At 46.8% G+C, this 21067-nt stretch overlaps 1 protein-coding gene across 1 annotated transcript in view; it reads left to right on the top strand.

Annotated features, from left to right (window-relative positions):
* LOC149871327 (NACHT, LRR and PYD domains-containing protein 3-like) overlaps window positions 1–21067 on the top strand; it is a 37821-nt gene that overhangs the window by 3921 nt on the left and 12833 nt on the right. The window contains exons 4-7 of the mRNA XM_090032315.1: window positions 9934–11638; window positions 19389–19466; window positions 20069–20233; window positions 20837–21007. Of these exons, the coding sequence (XP_089888441.1) occupies window positions 9934–11638; window positions 19389–19466; window positions 20069–20233; window positions 20837–21007 (2119 nt within the window). The remainder of the gene's footprint in view (window positions 1–9933; window positions 11639–19388; window positions 19467–20068; window positions 20234–20836; window positions 21008–21067) is intronic.

The raw sequence follows: 21067 nt of genomic DNA, 5'->3' as shown, positions 1-21067 counted from the left end.
CTTTTAAGAATTTGGGGAGCACTTTCCCCCAAACCCCTGTACCTATCTCCTTGAAACTTAGTGGGTTTCATGCTCTCAGTAAATGCTACCAATCCTGCAAGTTTCATCTAAATCTGACATAAAACAACAAGGTTATAGATATTTAATTGATTCCCCATTATACCCTATGGCCGAATCTCTGAATTGGCTCCAAACCTTCGGAGCTGATTCGGCCAAATCGAAGCAGGAAACCAATTCAGAGCTCTGAATTGAATCACTGGCATCCAAATTAGCTGAATCCAAACCCGAATCAAATAGTTTCCTATTCGCACAGGCCTAGTAGCTACCCAGGTAGGAAAAATATACAATATTCTCCAAGGATGGCCCTCTAATTATAATATGAGGAGGAGCATAGAATCATAGAATCACAGAAGTAGGGTTGGAAGGGACCTTGTAGATCTTCAAGTCCAACCCCCCCGCCTGGGCAGGAGCAAAAAAAGAAAACTGGACTCAAATGAGTCCAGCCAGGTAGGCATCAAGCCTCGTCTTAAAGACCCCCAGGGTAGGAGCCAGCACCACTTCCCTAGAAAGTTGGTTCCAGCTCCTAGCTACCCGAACTGTGAAGTAGTTCTTGTGGATGTCTAATCTAAACCTACTCTCCAATAATTTGTGTCCATTGTTCCTTGTCATGCCAGGGGGCGCTAGGGGAAACAGTGTCTCTCACCAAACCCTTCTGGTCCCCCCTAGTGAGTTTATAGACAGTCACCAGGTCCCCCCTCAGCCTTCTCTTGTGAAAGCTGAACAGGCTAAGGTCCCGCAGTCTTTCAATGTAGGGTCTGCCCTGTTGTCCCCAGATCATGCGGGTGGCCCTCCTCTGGACCCTTTCAATGTTGTTCACATCCCTCCTGAAATGGGGGGCACAGAACTGGACACAGTACTCCAGCTGTGGCCTGACCAGTGTTGCATAGAGTGGGAGGATCACCTCCCTGGCTCTACTTGAGATGCACCTGTGGATGCACGACAAGGTCCGGTTAGCCCTGCCAACTGTGACCTCGCATTGTCGGCCCATGTTCATCTTGGAGTCAATAATGGCTCCAAGATCCCTTTCTGCCTCCATGCTCTCTAGAAGGGAGCATCTGGTTGGTTGGAGGTGGGTTGGTAAAGTATCTTAGTTTGTGTGAAGTTGATGGTGAGTCTAAGCATATGTTCACAAAGCAATCAAGATTGCTCTGGGTCAAGATACAAGGGGGTCATGGGGAGAGGGATCTAACGGTGGGGGTCTACTACAGACCCCCCAGCCAAGGGGAGGAGCTGGGCTGGGAATTTTTGGGCCAGCTTGCAGAGGCACTTAAGGCAAGGGATGTAGTTGTCATGGGTGATTTAAATTACCTGGACATCTGCTGGGAGGAACAGTCAGCCAGGTCGGACCGTTCCAGGAGGTTCCTGGCCGAGATACAGGACCTCCACTTAATTCAGGAGGCGCACAGTCCCACCAGAGGAAATGCCCTGTAGGACCTGGTCCTGGGCACAGGCGACGACCTGGTAAGGGGCCTTCAGGTTTTTGACCACCTGGGTGATAGTGATCTTCGCTTGCTCGAATTCATCATCAAGAGGGCCAACTTCAACGAGTTGAGGAGATTAGCGGGAGAGGCGCTGGTGTTCTCAAGAGCAGGGGAACTCAGTGCCCAAGATGAGTGGTCATTCCTTAAGGAGATGATACTCAGGGCCCAAGGGGTGACCATCCCAACAAGAAGCTGTCAAGGAGCAAAGTCCTTGATCTCAGATGCCGATGGCAAACGATCAAAGGCCGCGACAGTACAGCAGGCCTAGTAGTTAAAGTCTTGCCCCATTATCCTTCAGCTACGTGCTCACACCCTTGTCTGTGCCTCATCCAAATCACTCGAGCTCCCTACACAAGAGAAACTAACCTTGAATATGTCAAAGAAGATACCGTACCTATGGTAACGAGATAAAAATTAAACTCCAAATTGGCTGACTTTAATGAAATTGTAAAATTAAAATAATGTGCTGTGCTCACCCTCCTGTGACCAAACAGGCTCAGTACCACCCAACCAAAAGAAATGCCTGTGCCAGCATGAAACCTGAGCAGACAAAGAAAACACAATTGCCAGCCCATTAATTATTCATACCTGGCGTGTAGTAATTGGCCACCCTGTCAACTATAACTTTGAAGGAATTTCCACCCAAAGCGGAGATCTCCAAGCATCCCCAGGAGACACAGTTTGTAATTTGGCCAGTTACAAACATCTCCTCACCCCTGACCCTGTTTTGGGCGTATTCATCTCTGCTGGCTTGTTCGTCTCTCTCGTCGAGAGCTCTTGGGGTCTATGGACCACCGTAAATTTGTGTGAACTGCTTGAAACCTGTATTCAGCAAGTCTGCAACCGACTGTAATCACTGGGTGACAGAACATCTGCATGCTGTAACTAAGTAATCAACTCTTCTGCCTACGCTGCAACCATCAGTAGAGTAAGTAAAATAAACTTTCTGTGTAACCAATACGCTTTAAGTCACCTGACTCCTACTCGCCGTTATCACCCACCTGTCCGACTACCAATCCCACCCGTGCCAAGCTGGTCGTGCCGACCAAGGCTCGCAGGTCAAGGGTACACCGGTCCTTTGGGCGCGACAGAAGCAAGCAGGGCAAGAGTGCCTGAAAGCGTACACCTGGTGGAAGGGGGGTGCTATCTCCAAAAAGGAGTATACCTCCTCTGCTCAGGCCTGTAGGGGGGCTGTCAGGAAAGCTAAGGCAGACATAGAGCTAGGACTAGCATCCAAGATCAAAGATAATAAAAAGTCCTTTTTCAAATATATAGGGAGGATGAAGAAAGCATTGGGAAATGTGGGGCCCCTGCAAGATTCTCTGGGCAATCTGGTGGTTGCGCCAGAGGAGAAAGCAGACCTCTTTAACCAATTCTTCACCTCCGTTTTCTTGTCCAGGGACTGGGACTTCCCTACCATGGTGCAGAACAGACTCGAGGGGAACACCTCCAGACCTCAGGTTGGGGAGGACCAAGTTAGAGAGCTTCTGGAGGGGCTGGACGTGTTCAAGTCAGAGGGTCCAGATGCTCTCCACCCCAGGGTGTTGAGGGAGCTAGCTGGGGTTATTGCAGGGCCCTTGGCATGGCTTTACGAGCGCTCGTGGTGCTCGGGTCAGGTGCCAGATGATTGGAAGATAGCCAACGTGGTCCCCATCTTTAAAAAAGGGAGGAGGGAGAACCCAGGCAACTATAGGCCCGTCAGTCTTACCCCAATCCTAGGGAACCTCTTTGAGAAGATCATCAAGGAGCACATCTGTGATGGGCCGGCTTCAGGGATGATGCTTAAGGGCAACCAGCACAGTTTTATTAGGGGCAGGTCCTATCAGACCAACTTGATTGCCTTTTATGATCAGGTCACAAAAACATTGGATACAGGTGTCACCATGGACGTAGTCTTTCTAGACTTCAGCAAGGCCTTTGACACCATCTCCCACCCCATCCTCATTAAAAAACTAGGCGACTGTGGCATCAATGCCTACACAGTCAGATGGATTGCGGATTGGCTGAAGGGTTGTACTCAGAGGGTGGTGGTGGACGGGTCATATTCGACCTGGGGGAAAGTGGGCAGTGGAGTCCTCCAGGGCTAGGTCCTTGGGCCTGAGCTGTTCAATTTCTTTATCAGCGATTTGGACGATGGGGTGAAAAGCACCCTGTTTAAATTCGCTGATGATACCAAAATTTGGAGTGAGGTGAGCACGCTAGTAGGGAGGGAAAGACTGCAGCAAGACCTGGATAGGTTACAGGGGTGGGCTAACAAAAACAGGATGCGTTTCAGTACTGACAAGTGCAGGGTGCTACACTTAGGCAGTAGTAACCAGCAGCACACTTATAAGATGGGAAACTCCCTTTTTGAGAGCACGGAGGCAGAAAGGGATCTTGGAGTCATTATTGACTCCAAGATGAACATGGGCCGACAATGCGAGGTCACGGTTGGCAGGGCTAACCGGATCTTGTCGTGCATCCACAAGTACATCTCAAGTAGGGCCAAGGAGGTGATCCTCCCCCTCTATGCAATGCTGGTCAGGCCACAGCTGAAGTATTGTGTCCAGTTCTGTGCACCGCACTTCAGGAGGGATGTGGACAACATTGAGAGGGTCCAGAGGAGGGCCACACGCATGATCCGGGGACTACAGGGCAGACCCTACAATGAGAGACTGTGGGACCTTAGCCTGTTCAGCTTTCACAAGAGAAGGCTGAGGGGGGACCTGGTGACCGTCTGTAAACTCGCTAGGGGGGACCAGAAGGGTTTGGGGGAGACACTGTTTCCCCTAGCACCCCCTGGCATAACAAGGAATAACGGCCACAAGTTGTTGGGGAGTAGGTTTAGATTAGACATCCATAAGAATTACTTCACAGTTAAAGCGGCTAGGAGCTGGAACCAACTTCCAAGGGAAGTGGTGCTGGCTCCTACCCTGGGGGTGTTTAAGAAGAGGCTTTATGCCTACCTGGCTGGAGTCATCTGAGCCCAGTTTTTCTCCTGCCCAGGCAGGGAGTCAGACTTGAAGATCTACAAGGTCCCTTCCAGCCCTACTTCTATGATTCTATGATAAGAATGTCCTGGAGCTCTTCAACTAAGTGGGTACAGATGACCCAACCATCAGTATATTTAAGATTAGTAATGGAGGTGTTGGTTATTTGGATTTAAGATGTAACTGGCTGATATTACAGAGATTCCCTTCTATGCAATAGTGGATACAGATTCCAGATGTAAGTATATCAGCAATAAGATGGGGAGTAGCTGGAAAAGAGTGCAAGTGCAATCACACACCCTCACTTGATTCTGGTTCTAATAGGGAAGGGGTGCACTTAGAACAGTTTCTGTCCTGTCATTGTGAAGAAGTCTAATAATGAGAACAAATTTAGGCAGGCATCCAAATATCTTCAGGACTTTTTCAATGGGCTTTACTGCTGATTGACTCAAAGGCCTTAGTCAGATCAATGAAGGCCATGTGAAGATGTTGCTTGCAGCATTTTCCTTCCACTGTCTACCAGCAAAGATCATATTAACTGTACCTTTCGTGATCTAAAATCACATTGGGACTCAGGTGGACTGTCCTTAGTAAGGAAAGTGAATCTATTGAGGAGAATGCAGGCAAGGATCTTCCCAGCCATGGACAGAGATACAATACTATGACAATTGCTGCAATCCAATCTATCTCCTTTGTAGAATATGGTAAGGATTCAGGCATTTCTCAAATCACTGGGAATCCGTTTCATCAGTACCACAGGATTTGTTGTTTTTCATCTGTTTAATGACTTTCAGGGCCTCTTGATAAGTTGGTGGATCTGCAAGGTAACCCTTAATGGAGTGTTGTGGAATACCTTTGATGGTATTGTCTTCAACATTAGAACATCAGTTCAGGAGCTCTTGAAAGTGCTTCTTTCACTGTATATTGATGGTGAAGCTGTCTTTAAATTATGTTGTTCCATACTTGCACCTCTGAGGTACAGCTTCTTGTGTGCTTGGCCCATAGATATTTTAGGTTTTGCTGAAGAAACTATGCATGTTGTGGCAATTGTCAAACTTCTGAATCTCTTTTGCTTTGTCCACTTGTTCTTTTACTCTTAAATTTTCCTCTTGGCCTGGTCTTTAATGTTATGATACATGTCTTATTTTTGTTTGGGGAGGATGCTATTCAGACTCTTTTTCTGTCAATGAGAGCTTGAATTTCCCTATCAGTCTCATCAAACTAGTCCAATGTTCGTTGAAGCCTAGAGATTCTTTGCATGGCTCGTGGATGCCTTTCTTAAGGCTCTCCCAGTTATCAATGATGTCAGGATTATTAGGGAGGTCAGAGAGGTTCACTGAGGCTCTGCTAGAGATGATCGCTTTTAGCAGCATCTTTCAAGCCCTCAATAGAGAACGTCTCAGTTACTTCTTTTGTTTATATCATTTTGGGGAGATACAAATAGACATGGAGAAACATGAAACAATGATCTGTCCAGTAGTTGTCTGCACTGGCCATAGCACTGCTATTGCCTCTCCTGCTGCTCCTGCAATTGCCCTGTTTCCAATGCTCCTGTGTCCGGCCCCTTTACTGTTGGGGTTGCTTGACTTCCAGATATTAAAGGGAAGGGAGCAAGCATAGATTTTCGTCCTCTCATTCTCCCTACTCTTCTACAATGATATTGACATGCGGAGACTACTAAATGAAAAACATTGGCTCCATAAGGCCTGTTTAGAAGACAGCACTTCAACATGTTGTTGAAGGCTGCCTTCTTACATCAAGAGGACTGTCCAACACAAACTCAGACATATCCAAAACTCATGGCTGACCAACAAGGCAGATGAGATTCAGTCCTACACAGACAGGAACGATATGAAGAACTTCTATGATGTTCTAAGGGCGATCTATGGGTCATCGGGAACACCTCCAATACTGCATGATGGTGGCACCACACTGCTCATTGGCAAGGGAAAGATACTGCAAAGATGGGCAGAACACTTCAACAACATCCTCAGGCAAAAATCATCTATTAGTGAGGAGGCAATTGATCAACTGCCCCCGGTAGACATTAATATATTTCTTGTTGATCCTCTGATGCTGACTGAGACTGTGAAAGCAATTAACCTGCTGTCAAATTGCAAAGCCCCTGGAGAAGGTGCTAGACCAACAGAGGTCTACAAGATTGGAGGTTCACACGTGGCTCTGAAACTGACTGAACTCCTTCAGTCAATGTGGACTCAAGAAACTATACCCCAGCAATACATCCATGCATCCATTGTCCACTTATACAAGCATAAAGGCAATAGACAATCCTGCAACAACCATCAGGGCATCTTCTTTCTGTTAATAGCCAGCAAAATCCTCACCAGAATTCTGTAACATATTGAACAAGGGCTCCTGCCTGAGAGTCAATGTGGTTTTAGGAAAGGACATGGGACCATAAACATGGTGTTTGCAGCTTACCAACTTCAGGAGAAATGCCAGGAACAGAAATCCAACCTGTACATCACTTTGATTGACCTGAAAAAAGTATTTTATATAGTCAGCTGGGAGGGCCTTTGGAAGATCATGGCAACATTCAGGTGCCCAGAGAAATTAATCTCAATGGCGATTCCATGGTGGTATGCTCATTTGCATTGTGAATGACAGTGAGTCATCTGAACCATTCCCAGTCACCAGTGGAGTCAAGCAGGGCTGTGTGTTGGCCCCAACGCTTTTCTCTGTATGATGCAGTATGATGTTCTCTGCCAGACTTATAGATGCTTTTTGTGACTGTGACACTGGGGTTGACATCAGATACTAGACTGATGCCAAGCTTTTAAACTTAAGGAGACTACAGGCAAAAACAAAGTTACAGGAAGTGATTGTTCATGGTCTTCTGTTTGCTGGTGACAGTTCTCTGAATGCCAAATCTGATGCAGTGGAGTATGGACCATTTCTCTTCAGCTTGTGACAACTCTGGTCTCACAGTCAACACTAAGAAGACATAAGTGATGTGTGGTACTGGCCCACCACATGATACACCAGCCTGTACCAGGAAAGCCTTACATAGAGCCTACCATCACAGAGAACAGCCAAACCCTCCAGGCAGTGGACAAGTTCACTTATCTCGGCAGTGCAGTCATGTGCAGTTTACATCAATGATGAAACCAATGCCAGAATTGCCAAAGCAAGTGTGGCCTACAGCAGACTACATGCAAATGTGTAAGAGGGAAGAGGCATCAGTCAAAGAAAACTGCAGGTCTACGAAGCAATTGTGTTGCCAGTCCTGATGTATGTATGCAAAACGTGGACAATGGACAGATTCCATGCTACGAAGCTGAACCACTTTCACATGGGCTGTCTGAGAAAACTGATGAGGATAAGACTGCAAGACAAGGACTCAGACACCGAGGTTCTCATGTGGGCAAGCATTCCAAGCACCCATACTCAGTTGATGTCACCAGGATGTCAGAGGAGGGACTGACAGAAAATCTTCTACAGTGAGTTAAAGGAGGGAAAGTGCTCTCAGGGAAGCCAGAAGAAACATTTCAAGGACTCTCTTAAGTCATCCTTGAAACATTTCAACATTGACCCAAAGTCTTGGGAAGATCTCGCTCATGATTGTTCAACCTTGTGAAGCGTCATCCACACTGCAGCTACAGTCTAGGAGAGGAGGAGAACTGTGAGGCAGAGCAGAAGCACAGTGTAAATCTTACAACTACAGCACGTCCACTCTTGATCAAGCAATCCAAAGCAGCATCTCTTGCTCAGGGCGCCACAGACAGTTCAAAGCACAAATAGGCCTGATCAGCCACTCATGTGCTCACAGAAACCAAACCAACCAGTGATGTCACTGTCATCTTTGAATTCAGAGGATGGACAAGAGCAACAGATCTGTGACTATGGGCTTCCAGTAAACACTAGCAGGAAGGGTCCTTTGACACACTTTAGCACTTGACCAGAGGACACACATTTGGCACTTGGTAGAGTTACTCTTCATATCTAAATTGTCACATGTTTCAATTGTACATACTATTCTCATAAACTTTGTGCCTTAACCTGTTGGATAGCATTGTTGTTCATGGTTAAACAGTTGCCAGGTTTATTTCAAATTATTCTTTTCTGTGGAGGGTGAGGGGATCTCTCAGTTTTTGACCAAGTTTAAGTGTCTTTCTTTAAATTAGGAAAGGCTTGGAGGATTAAGTGATTTTAGGATCTTTTTGTGAGAAATAGGGCAACATCAGGCATACTTAAATTGGAATTACTGTAAAAGATTTGTCATGTTTCTGAATCCCCAGTTCACAGTGTTTCATGTCTTATACCACTGAGTCAGATTCTAGGGATTCTAAAAAATTACAAGAGAGAGATGTACTGTCAGACATTTTAGTGACTCTGAGAGCATAAAAAGAAGCAGAAAGCTGTTTATTGTAAAGAAACCACTATGCAAGCGAGAAAAAGCAGCAAATATCATACAACATTTCAGTTAATTACATTGTACAAGATTCTTTTACTCAGTAGTTGACATAAAGTGGTGGTGCATCACTCATAAACAGCGATCCTGGTTTTCCCCAAGTACAAAATCACACGTTTTCTGATTAAAAAAAAAAAATTAAAATCACAAATTCTCTGATAAGAGCCCCAAAATCCATGATTAAAATGAAAGGCCCCTCACTCCCTTCCACAGCCTCCCCCAGCCCTGCTGGTGACCCTCACCCCAACTCCAACAGCCTCCTGGCCCTGCTCATGCCCCTCATGGGTCGCCCCTGCCTCTATGGGAGTGTGTATAGTGTTGGGGAGCCAGCCCATTCCACCCCTCCACACCCTTGGTGACCCACCCACAGCCCCATCCCGTTCCCTGCCAGGGCCCAATGGATGCACATTGTGGTCCCAGGCCGCAAGCCCCATGCATCTCCTGGCTGGGCAGAAGCCCCAGCCCCAGCTCTGCCCAACTCCCTCCCTTCCTCACTGTGAGGTCCTCAATCTCCCCCCACTCCAGCTGCTTTCCAGGCTGCCTGGCAGCCATGTGCATATATATATGCACGTGGTGCCCCGCCTGACTGCTCTCCTCCTGCTCTCCCCAGCCCCTTGCAAGCTGGAACTCTGCCAGCCTGCAGAGAGGTCTTTGCAAAACTGCAAAATCCATGGGTTTCTCTGGTAAAATGAGAAATCTGCATTTTCCTCTGGTAAAGGGGGAAAAATCTGTGGTTTTCTCCATTTTTTCTGTGGGAAACGGAAAACCCGGATCCCTTCTCATAAAATAATTTATTCTTACAGCATTTATAGATGCGAGTAAAGAACAATAAGGGCTAAAGAACCCAGGTCCATAGTTGAAAACATGGTTTTCAGCAGTGGCAGGGTAGCACCTTAAAATGTAATTTGCCATTTTACTGAAAGAAAAAAAATAAGTGTCGTTAATCTATATCTATTATTAATACTGCTAACACTTCATGTTACTGGTTTAGATTACAGGGTGAAATACAGAGAACAAATCCTGAAACAGTACCAGGTAATGAGAGACAGGAATGCTCGTCTTGGTGAGATGGTAACACTAAACAACAGATACACAAAGCTGATGATTGTTACTCAGTATCGTCCTGATAAGGAAAGAGAACATGAAATCATGGTCATGGGACAAACGCATTCAAAAATCATGAACAAACATGCTCATTCTGCTGTGACAATAGACAGACTTTTTAAGAAAGATAACAGTGGACAAACACCGCAGACAGTTGTGCTGCTTGGGGCTGCAGGAATTGGAAAAACAATGACAGTAAAAAAGATCGTGCTAGACTGGGCAGCTGGAAAACTCTACAAGAAGAAATTTCATTATGTTTTCTACATAAATTGTAGGGAAATGAATTTCATTCCTAAGCATGGAAGTTTAGCTGACATGATTTTGAAAAGTTGTCCTAATAAAAATGCACCAATTGAGCATATTTTAGTAAATCCAGAAAAACTCCTTTTCATAATTGATGGGTTTGATGAACTGAGATTTTCCTTGGATCAGCCTGAAAGTGATCTGTGCTCTGATCCTTGGGAGAAGCAGCCAACTGAAATCATACTGAACAGTTTATTTAGGAGAACAGTTCTCCCTGGAAGTTACTTGATAATCACTACCAGACCAGTTGCTCTGGAGAAGCTGAGACAGAGTGTGCAGTGTGCTCTTTATACAGAAATTCTGGGATTTTCTGGAGAGGACAGGGAGGAGTATTTTTACAGATTCTTTGGAAATGAAAAACAAGCCTCAGAAGCCTTTAACTTTGTGAGAGAAAATGAAGTTCTCTTCACTATGTGCTTTGTCCCTATTGTGTGTTGGATCATCTGCACGGTTCTGAAACAACAGATGGAAAGGGGGGAAGACCTTTTACAGATTTCAAAGACGGTCACTGGTGTATACATGCTTTTTCTCTTCAGCTTAGTGGACTCTTCTAGTAGCAATTCAAGGCTGCAGATACAAGCTTACATGAGAAGACTTTGCTCCCTGGCTGCAGATGGGATCTGGGAGCAGAAGATACTCTTTGACGAAAAAGATATCAAGAGGTATGGGTTAGATCAGGCAGACTTTCTCCCTCTCTTTCTGAATGAAAACATTTTTCAAAGAGACATTGGTTGTGTGAGTGCCTACAGCTTCATTCATTTAAGTTTCCAGGAGTTTTTTGCAGCTTTGTCCTATGTTCTGGAAGAGGATGAGGATACAAGGAAGGATTCAGTGACTCCCAGAAGAGAGGTGAATACTCTTCTAGCATACTATGGAAAGTCTCGGCATTATTTGATGCTAACTGTACGATTTTTGTTTGGTCTCTTAAATGAGAACAGAAGGAAAGACACGGAGGAAAAACTTGGCTGTAAAATGTTACCAAACCTGAAGACAGACATAGGAACTTGGATTAGCTCATCTTACCCATTAGCAAATAACCAAATTGAACATCTTGAGGCATTGTACTGTTTGTATGAGAGCCAAGAAGAGCAACTTGTGAAAAATGCACTGGTGAATTTCGGTCAATTAGATATACGAGGAAAACAGCTGACTCAATTGGATCTACTTGTTCTTTCTTTCTGTGTAAAATCTTGCCCCCAAATTAAATCACTTCTTTTATGTTACTGTGGACTGAGATTTGAAGACCACGAGGAAGAAAAGCTCCAATGGCCATCAAAGCAGTTATGTCAGTAAGTATTATCTGAACTAAAAAATCTGTAGGTATTTTTGAACAGATAAAACATTTTCACACAGACCTCCCTCCTACCCCCACTGATGGTTACCAAGCACAGAAAAAATTACTCTTCCTGCAGGCTACTGATAGATCAGTTGAGGCTTTTTTTGAATCACACTAGGGGAAACAAATGTGTTTTTCCTTTTTCCTATCACAACTGTTTGTCCTTCTTTCCCCTGAGAGTGCATTATCTAGTTTAGTCCCATGTGCAATACCCTGCCTAGAGGTGGGTGGGCAAAGTGCCAGTCCCTGGCAGTGACTTAAAGAGGATGCCATTATGGCCCCCTTTGCCTAGGAGTCTTTTCCATGGTAGGGGCAGCCCTGCATCACCTAGCTGTAGGAGCCAGACAGGCACAACCCACACCCAGTAGCGTATCTGGGAGGAAGTGGGGTGGCACACCTCGGGCACACCCCCTGGGAGGCTTTGTCATGGAAGGCACAGTCCTGTGCCTGTGGGGAAGGGAGGTGCTAATAAGGCACAAGGAGTGGCACCAAATAAGTCTATGGTGCTGCCTGTCCCCCAGGGGCAACACCCAAGCCCATGCTACTACAGCTGCAGCTGCAATAGTAGCAGCTGCTGCTGGAGTGAGGAGAACCGGGCAGGTAAGACCTAACTTACCCTCCTCTCTTGCCCACGTCCCCCCCTCATTCTCCACTTGTAATTCTCCCACACCACCCACCTATGCCTCAGGCAATGAAAGAGCTCACTGTGCCCCTACTATGTGAGATACAGACATGTTTTCCCCCTCCTTCTATGTCAAATTGCTCCAGGAGAAAAGAGTGGTCTGTGTCCATAGCTTTACAAGGAAGGCATGGGACTACTTTGGGCTGTCAAAGACTTTGCAAAGACCTTTATCATGAGGTAAGGAAATCAAAAGAAAACAGCCATTGCCCTCCTTCCTCCCATATAAAGTTACATTGCTCCTCCAAAAAGATAGAAAAAAGTATCACCCCCATTTTTCCCCCTCTCAATTCAAAGGGCCCAAGCTTCAGTGCCTATACATGTGCAGTGAGGCTGCTCCAACATGCTGTAATTACAGTGCATTGGAGCAGACTCAATTAATTGAATCTGCTGGAGTGTGGTAATTACCACGCTGCAGCAGATTCCAGTATCCTGTGCATCAGCATCCTCATGCTGAAAAAGTGGCGGGGGTGCTTTAACTAATGCTCATCTGACAAACTTTAATTAAAGTGTCCACACTGCCATTTTTCAGTGCAGGGATGCGGATACATGTGACGCTATGGGTACTTTAATTAGAGGGGTTCCTCAAGCCACTCTAATTAAAGCACCTCCCCTGCCCCCTACCTCCCAGAGCAAGTCTATAAATGCCCCCAGTGCCTTAGCTGGAAGGCCAAAGCCTTCTTGTAAATCTCTATGGTCCAGCCTTAGAAGGGAAAAGAAAGGCCAGTGGTGGGGATGGGTTATACAAGTAATACTAAGTTTATTCCTGCTGGCAGAAATGGAGGATTAAAAAAAACAAAACAAAACAAAAAACAAAAACCCTTCTTTGTAGCACATGTGAAAGAGAAAAAAGGGAAGGGAGCTAAGTTGTGATTGTATTTTTGTTAAATTAAATTGGTTCAACTGTGTTTGATACCAAGAATCAGTAACACCTTCCCCTGGCCATATTTTACCAGTATAGTCTATGATACTGCAGGGACTCCAAGCATTGGTCATGGTCTACATGGTCTCTTGTGTTCTCTTCTGAGACAGGTTACAGGGGAAAAAAGGGCAACAAGGACTGGGGATCCTAGTTTATTAGGGCATGTGGAAGGCTGAGCAGCTTGTGGGTGCACAACAAGCCAGAGCACTTCTTCTCACAGACTCGATGTCTATTATATGGCTGCTTCATTTACAAGGGACAGGATTCCATGGCCCAGGTGGGTCCTTCTAGTCTGTTGTTCCTCTCCCACCTGCCCACAGGTACCGTACTCTGTCAGACGGGCTTCAGGCTTCTTGTGGCATTTCCGTCCCTTACAGCAATGGTTCTTGGCCCTTTTCTTTGCAGCAGACTGTGTTGCTGCTCCTCTGGTGTGGGTAGTCACTTCCAGAGATAGAGAAACTTCTCCCCATTTTGTTTGGCTCTCTAGGAGGACAGCCTGGATCAGCTTGGAGCTGCTTGGTTGCCCCACAACAATGGAGAAGGAACTCCAGCAGCTATACTGGTCTTACAGCATACCTGCAGGAAAGAGTACACCTCTCTGCTAATGGTGTGTTTGATATATTTCTGCTCCATCTGTCCATGCTCTTCCCTTGTTTCAGGAAGGATCGTGTTGTCCACATTCCTCTCTCCATGGCAGAGTCCAACTGAACACCCAATACAACTCCTGATGGCTAGGTCTCTAGCACCCCGCTAACAACAGCTACCCTTCCGCATCAAATAGTTATTTTCCCCCTCCAGCCAGGTTACATTCAATCTCCTTCCCCCAATCTTCTAGGGGGCCCATATCCATAGAGCTTCAAATAAAGCCTTCAACACTGTGGGTCACATGTTCCACAGCTTCCTGCACTTCTAGACACCTCTTCAATCCCACCCTTCTTTCCAAGGGACAAGGACCCAGGGCTTCTCTGGTACTGCTCTGGAGCATTTACAGAAACTCCAAACAGCCTAAACTTAAGAAATTTCCACCTGCCCTAGCCTGGTGCATCTCATCCCTCCTGGCTTCCTCTTCACATCCTCCATTTGTTTCCTGGAATAGATTCATAGATTGTAAGGCCAGAAGGGACCTTGGGAAATCATTGGGTCCAGCCACCTGCACCAAGCAGGAAAGTTAACTGAGGGACAGGTGACCCCAGCAAGGTGACTGTCTAGTCTCCTCTTGAAGATTTCCAGGGTAGGTGATCGCACCATATCTGGAGGGAGCTTATTCCACCGTCTGGACACCATGACTGTGAAGAAGTTTCTCCTAACGTTGAGCCTGAATTGGTCTTCCAGGAGTTTGTGGCCATTACTTCTAGTTTTCCCCTTGGGTGCCCTAGTGTGCAGTCACTCACTGAGTGATTGATATACACCCATATGCAGTGGTCAGCTGCTACTAGGTCCCCTCTCATCCTTCTTTTTCTCAGGCTGAAGAGTCCCAGATCCCTCAGCCTTTCCTCGTATGGCTTGCCGTGTAAGACTCTGATCATATGGGTGGCTCTTCTTTGGACTCTCTAAAGCTGGTCCATGTCCTTGTTAAAGTGTGGTGCCCAGAACTGGACACAGTACTCCAGCTGTGGTTTCACCAGTGCTGAGTAGAGAGGAAGAATCACCTCCTTGGTTTTGCTGGAGATACATTGATTGATACAAGCCAGAGTACTATTTGGCCTACTGGCTACAACATCACACTGCTGGCTCATATTCATACTGTGTTCTATTACCCACAGGTCCCTTTCATTCGTGGTGCTAGTCAGTTTGGTGCTGCTAAGTCTGTAGGCATGTTGAGGGATGCTCATCTTGAGGTGCAGCACTTGACATTTCTTGACGTTGAACTTCATCAGATTCTGATCCATTCAACTTCCTTGCCTGTCTATTTCCACCTGTATCTGTAGCTCATCTCCAAGCATGACCACGCTTCCCCATAACTTGGTGTCATCTGTAAACTTGGCCAGTGAGCTCTTCACCCCCACATCCAAATCGCTAATAAAGATGTTGAAAAGTACTGACCAAGCACTGACCCATGTGGGACATCGCTGCCCACTTCTCACCAGGATGACATAGATCCATTCACTACAACTTGCTGGGTCCTATCCTACAGCCAGTTTCTCACCCACCTGACTGTCTCGGAGTTAAGCCCACAATCCTCCTATTTTCTTGCAAGGAGTTCGAGGGATACTAGATCAAAAACCTTTTGGAAGTCAAGTTATACAATGTCAACCTGCTCTCTCATGTCCAGGTGGTGAGTTACCTGGTCATAGAAGGAGATGAGGCTGGTAAGGCAAAACCTGCCTGTGATGAAGCCATGCTGGCTGTCATTCAGAATCTTACCTTCTGCAAGCTTATCGCAGATAGACTCCTTATGAACTTTTCTAGGATTTTCCCTAGGATAGAAGTTAGGCTGATTGACCTATAGTTACCTGGGTCCTCCCTCCTGCCCTTCTTGTGGATGAGCACAACATTGGTCTTCTTCCAGTCCTCAGGGACTTCTCCAGAACCCCACAAGTTGTGGAAGTGTTTCTCCAGGGATTCTGCAATGACTTTGGCCAGTTCCTTCAGCACTCTCGGATGAAGATCATCTGCTCCCGCTGATTTCTATGTGTCTCATTTTTTTAATTGGTCATATACCAATTCTATGGCAATAGTAGGAAGGTAATTATTTCTACCGTACTTATCCTGTACTCTACCTGGCATTGTTTTCCCCTTGGTCCAGTGAAAGACTGAGGTGAAGTAGTCATTCAGGAGTTCATCTTTCTCTTGGGTGTCCCAGCTTTCCTGAGTTGTTGAGCAATGGCCCAACACTCCCATTTTTTCCCCTCCTGTTACCTATGTACCTAAAGAGGGACTTCTTGTTCTCCTTGATTCCCATTGCTAATCTAAGTTCGGTCACCACTTCAGCCTTTTTTATCTGTTCCCTGCAGATGCAGGCCATTGTGGAATAGTCCTCTGTGACAAGGGGCAAGCTAGGGGCTGGGTCACCTGCCATGACTTTCATGTTCCCATAAATGGATGGTAAATACAGGAGACTGCCCATTACATGCCCTGATGGCAGCGGGCACTATCTGTGGCTCCGACCTGCCCTACACCACAGCCCATGACTCGCAGATAGCATCCATATGGTGTAATTATACCCTGCATCACGACTGGTACTCCCAAGCCTCATAGGGACTCTCCCTCCCTCCCTGGAACAGCAGGTCATTGTGCTCAAATGTCTTACTTTCATCCCACACCAGGTATTACTTTCATCCCACACTAAGCTTCCTTGGAGCAGAGGACTTACTGGGGTCAGGACTCACCCCTAACTCTCTGGTTGAGTCCCCTACTTGGGCTCTGGCCCAGACTATAGTCTCAAGCAACCACAACCATGTCTTGGCTTCTTCCCCACCTGGGAATCCTACTACACCCCCTCTATGGCCTCTACACCACGCCCCACCCTGGGGCCTTATAATCTTCATGATCAACTTACTTATGGGGCTGGCCCTTGCACAGCCCTTCAGGCTTACTCCCAGTTTGGCCCTACTCAATCCCCCTCCCACACAGCCCTTTAAGTCTACTCCCATTCAGCCCTACTCTGTGTGGGGCCACACAACAATGTTCCCCATGCTACCCCACCTGAGGTCACTGGGATCTCACATCCCTGCTGGGATCAGGTGGCATTCTGCTTGCCATGCCTGGCCCCACTACTCCCACAACTGCCTCCAAAGCCACCCAAAGAAGGGGGCTGGGGTGAAGGCACCCCTCCTCACCTATCACCAGGGAGGTAACTGGCCTGGTATATCCTGGGGGTCCCACACCACTAGGAGCCCCACCAGGCCACATTTCCCCAGGAGGGTGCAGTTTGAGGTCCTACCTCTAGCTCCTACCTGCTAGATGTCCCATGCAGCTCAGCCAGGCAATGTTTCTGCCCAGCTTGCAGCAGCAAACTGCTCTATTTATATAGGCAGCCAGTATTCTTAAATGGCTGCTGCAATCAAGCACCTGCTGGCTGCCTAACTGTCATGGGAAGGAGTCCCCAGGGATGGCCATGGGACCCCTAGCGTCCCCTTGACCGTGCCAATTTGGCCCAATGTGGCCACCCTCTTTCTCACCCACCATGTCTTGGTGTAACTATAATAAATAAGGAGGCTGCCCTCAAGTTTGTTTGGGCACAGTCCTGATGGACGCCACTGAACCTTGTGGGTTCTCAGACCCCCTTTTGGATCCAGCTCAAAAACGGATGTCTCAGGACACCCTCAGCCTTATGGGTAAATGCATGGTTCCAAACCATCCCTTTACCACACCCCAAAACTCGCAAATGGTATTCACACAGCATCCCTCCGAGGTCTTAATTTCACTTGGCCTCTTGCTCATCACTGGCCTCTCCACAGCCCTGTCTCTTTCTGTCTGCACCCATACTGGTGCTGGGGTCTGTGCACCCCAGATACTGCGCCCACATTGGCACTGGGGTCCCCACACTATAGTGAGTCCTCAGTGAGGTCTCCTACTTTGCCAATAGCCTCAGCCCAATCCACCGGTTTCCAAACAGAAATCAAAATACAAGCCCCGGGGCTACAACATAATGCAAGCAGCTCCGGGTGTGCTCTGTTCCTTTAAATGAATCACCCTTCCCCAGAACAACATGCCTTGTAGGCCAGGGTCTGAGGAGCTCCTGAAGTCTCTTAACCTTACCAGAAGCAGGTGATGGGCCATGCAGCCTCTTCACTTAGCTTCCTCTAGGAGGGCTCCTTCCCCCTTAGCTGCTGGCAGAGACCTGACTCTCTGGCCCCAGCTCTGGGGTCTATATATGCTCCAGGCCCTGCCTCTTCCGGTCAGCTGACCGCTGCAGGTGCAGGCTAATGCCCTCATTCCTGCTGCCATGGTGACTTGAAATGGCGGGTTCCTGACTGACTTCTAGGGCTCTCTCCCTAGCAGTTTCAGTCCTTAAAGGAGCAGGACACCTTAGTGCCCTGTGACACTGACTCAGCCCTTAAAGTGCACTGCCACATCCTCCTTTGGCCCCGCCCCAAGCTTCCATTGTGTAGAAGCTTCTTTCTCCTTTCTTAAGAGGACTATGATTTCCCTGTTTAGCCAAGAGGGCTTCCCAGCCCTTCTGTTACATTTTCTTTGCATGGGAATGGACTTCCTTTGGTCCCTGGTCTCATAGCACCCCCCCCCACTAGTGATCTAAGTTTGTTGAAATTTGCATGTTTGAAGTCCAAGATGTCAATCCTCCTATCAGATTTGTCTGCCTTACACTGGACAGTGAACATGATGGTTTCATAGAAATGGCCAGGGCAGTTTTCAAAGGGCTGGGACATTTTTTCAGGGTCCTAGAGAGCTAGAGGACTCCATATATTTTTCCAGGCCTTTTTTCTGCATCTTGCACATAGGTCTCTTTCCCCAGAGACAGAAACAACCCACTACTAATACCTCATAGCAACTGCTTTCCCCAAACTGACTCATGGCAGCATTTCTAAGGGAAGCTTCACTCCCTTCCACATGGGCCTCATAAACAGATTGCCTGCTGCATTTCTGGATCCACCACTCTGGGATAACTGTGCTCTCAGATTCCTAATAACCCCAACACACAGACATCGTTTCACAAGGTTGAACAGCAATACTGGCTGATGGTCAGACATCAAACTTTAAGAAAATACTCATGTGTTTGTGCTTTGTCTGTGGTGATGAATGAAAGCAAGATAATGAAACAGAATGATTTCTACTGTATCTCCAGCAATGATAAAACAATGATTAATTAATACAAAAGGTTTAAAGCATGGATGACACACTGTGTAGAGTGCATAGAACAGAGTTTAAAGGCTCACGGCATCAGAGTATCAGAGCTTGAACACTGAAAGAATCACACTTAGTAGAACATGTTGTATTACTCTACAGAGTTAAAGTGCCTCTTTCAGTACTGGACACATTCCTGTAATGGAGGATTTACAATTATTTTATATTACAGCACAGCTTGATATGTAATTCATGGTCATCCCACCCAAGATACTGGTTTAATGTCAAAGAAACAGAATTTAAAATGTTATGTGGGGAAAAAAAAGAAAAAAAACTTGTATATTATTTTATTTTCAGGGAACAACAGAAGCAGTCCCCTATTTACCTGCTCTGTCAAGCACTGAAGGCTGCAAGCTGCAAATTAGAGAAGCTAAAGTAAGAAACTTCTTTCCTGTTCAAAAAATCCCTTTGTGTTGGGATCTATAGACCATACTCCCCAGGCCCGACAAGCCCTACTTACAGGGGAATGAGAGAGCAGGATCTCCCAGCGCACAATATGAAACCTCATCCAGCTGTTTCAGCTGGTGGTTCCCCATACAGCCTCCATAGGCTTGCTCTGATTGGCTCATACTGTTCTCATGATGTAATAAGTACCCAGCGGACTTGACTGACAACAGCTGTGTAGATGTGCAGCTTCCTTTCTGGTCTGAATTGTGGTTTGTTAGCGGAAAGGACTAATGCCAGTTCTTAGGGACAAAGTCCCTATTCTACCCATTATTTCTTAGAAAATAGCATCAGGAATTTAGATGCATGGTCAAGTCTCTGTTGATGGTTCTGGATGAAGAACAACCAGGAAGTCTCCCTCTACCATGATATTACATTGACTCAAGAGTGAATGTCAGCACAGGGTCTAGCTGAAACCCCAGCTCATTCTCAAGGCAGATTGTGCACTAAGAGGGGCTGTTGGGTGAGGATTGCTGTCAGAACAAGCACCATTCATATCATGGTTACTCTTCTCTGTCTTTTCTCTTCTATAGCTTGTGGAGCTGCAAACTCACAGTTGCTTGCTGTGAAGATCTTGCTGATGTTCTCAGAAAAAATGATAGCCTGAGAGAGCTGCAGCTGGGTGACAATGCCCTGGGAGACTCTGGAGTGCGGGTGCTGTGCGAAGGAGCAAACTATTCCAAAGTAGAAAGATTGGGGTAGGGAGCATTTGGCTTCATCTGTAGATTCCCCATGATCCTCTTCATTAAACTCTTGACAGGTTGTGTATCTAGTGCTTGATGTCTGTATACTGCAACAAACTGGAGGCACTGAGAGCTGAGCGTTTCTCCAGTTCCAGTATCGAGAGCTCACTACATGCACCAACCGGCTCTGTTTGGAAACCAGAAATGCTAGCTTGAGCTGAGCCCCCAAGCAGCCCCATGGCTTTTCCAGCTTCATCCTTCCTGCTCGTCCCAACATCGCTGCTCTTTTCTGAGGGTCTGCCATCTTCCATGCCATACTTTCTCCGTCATAATTAGCACTGTAACATTATGTTTTCTAATAGAGGGAAAGGCAAGAGCAGCCCTCTTTATAAGCTAGGAAGATCTCTCTGTGTCTGAAGGAATTCCCACTAGAGAAAGTTTGGTGTTTCATTGGCCACAGGATGATACTGGGGAGAGGGTCTACCACAGGATTTGTGGCCCATTATGAATCATCCCGGGTTGCAGAGAAGAGCTGGTGGGTGGGACTCATTGTCAGGGCAGCTGTGACAAGCCCTGCTCACCCACGATGGTTCCTGTCTGCCTTTCACTCCCCTGCAGCTTGTGGAGGTGCCGTCTCACAGGGGCTTGCTGCAAGGATCTCTCTGCTCTGCTCAGCACCAAGCAGAGCCTGATAGAGCTGGAGCTGGGTCACAATGACGTGGGGGACTCTGGAGTGCGGTGGCTCTGCGAGGGGCTGAAACATCCGAACTGCAAGTTACACAGACTGCGGCAAGTGCCGTTTGGCCGCCTTTGGGCATTAATCTGGGTCTTCTGTGTGGCGTGCTTAGT

The sequence above is a fragment of the Crocodylus siamensis genome, chromosome 2 (genome assembly GCF_052110815.1).
Source record: "Crocodylus siamensis isolate JL-2025a chromosome 2, ASM5211081v1, whole genome shotgun sequence".
In the NCBI taxonomy this organism is placed as follows: domain Eukaryota; kingdom Metazoa; phylum Chordata; order Crocodylia; family Crocodylidae; genus Crocodylus; species Crocodylus siamensis.
Note: the sequence above shows the minus strand (reverse complement) of the source record. Positions and strands in the feature narration are given on the sequence as shown.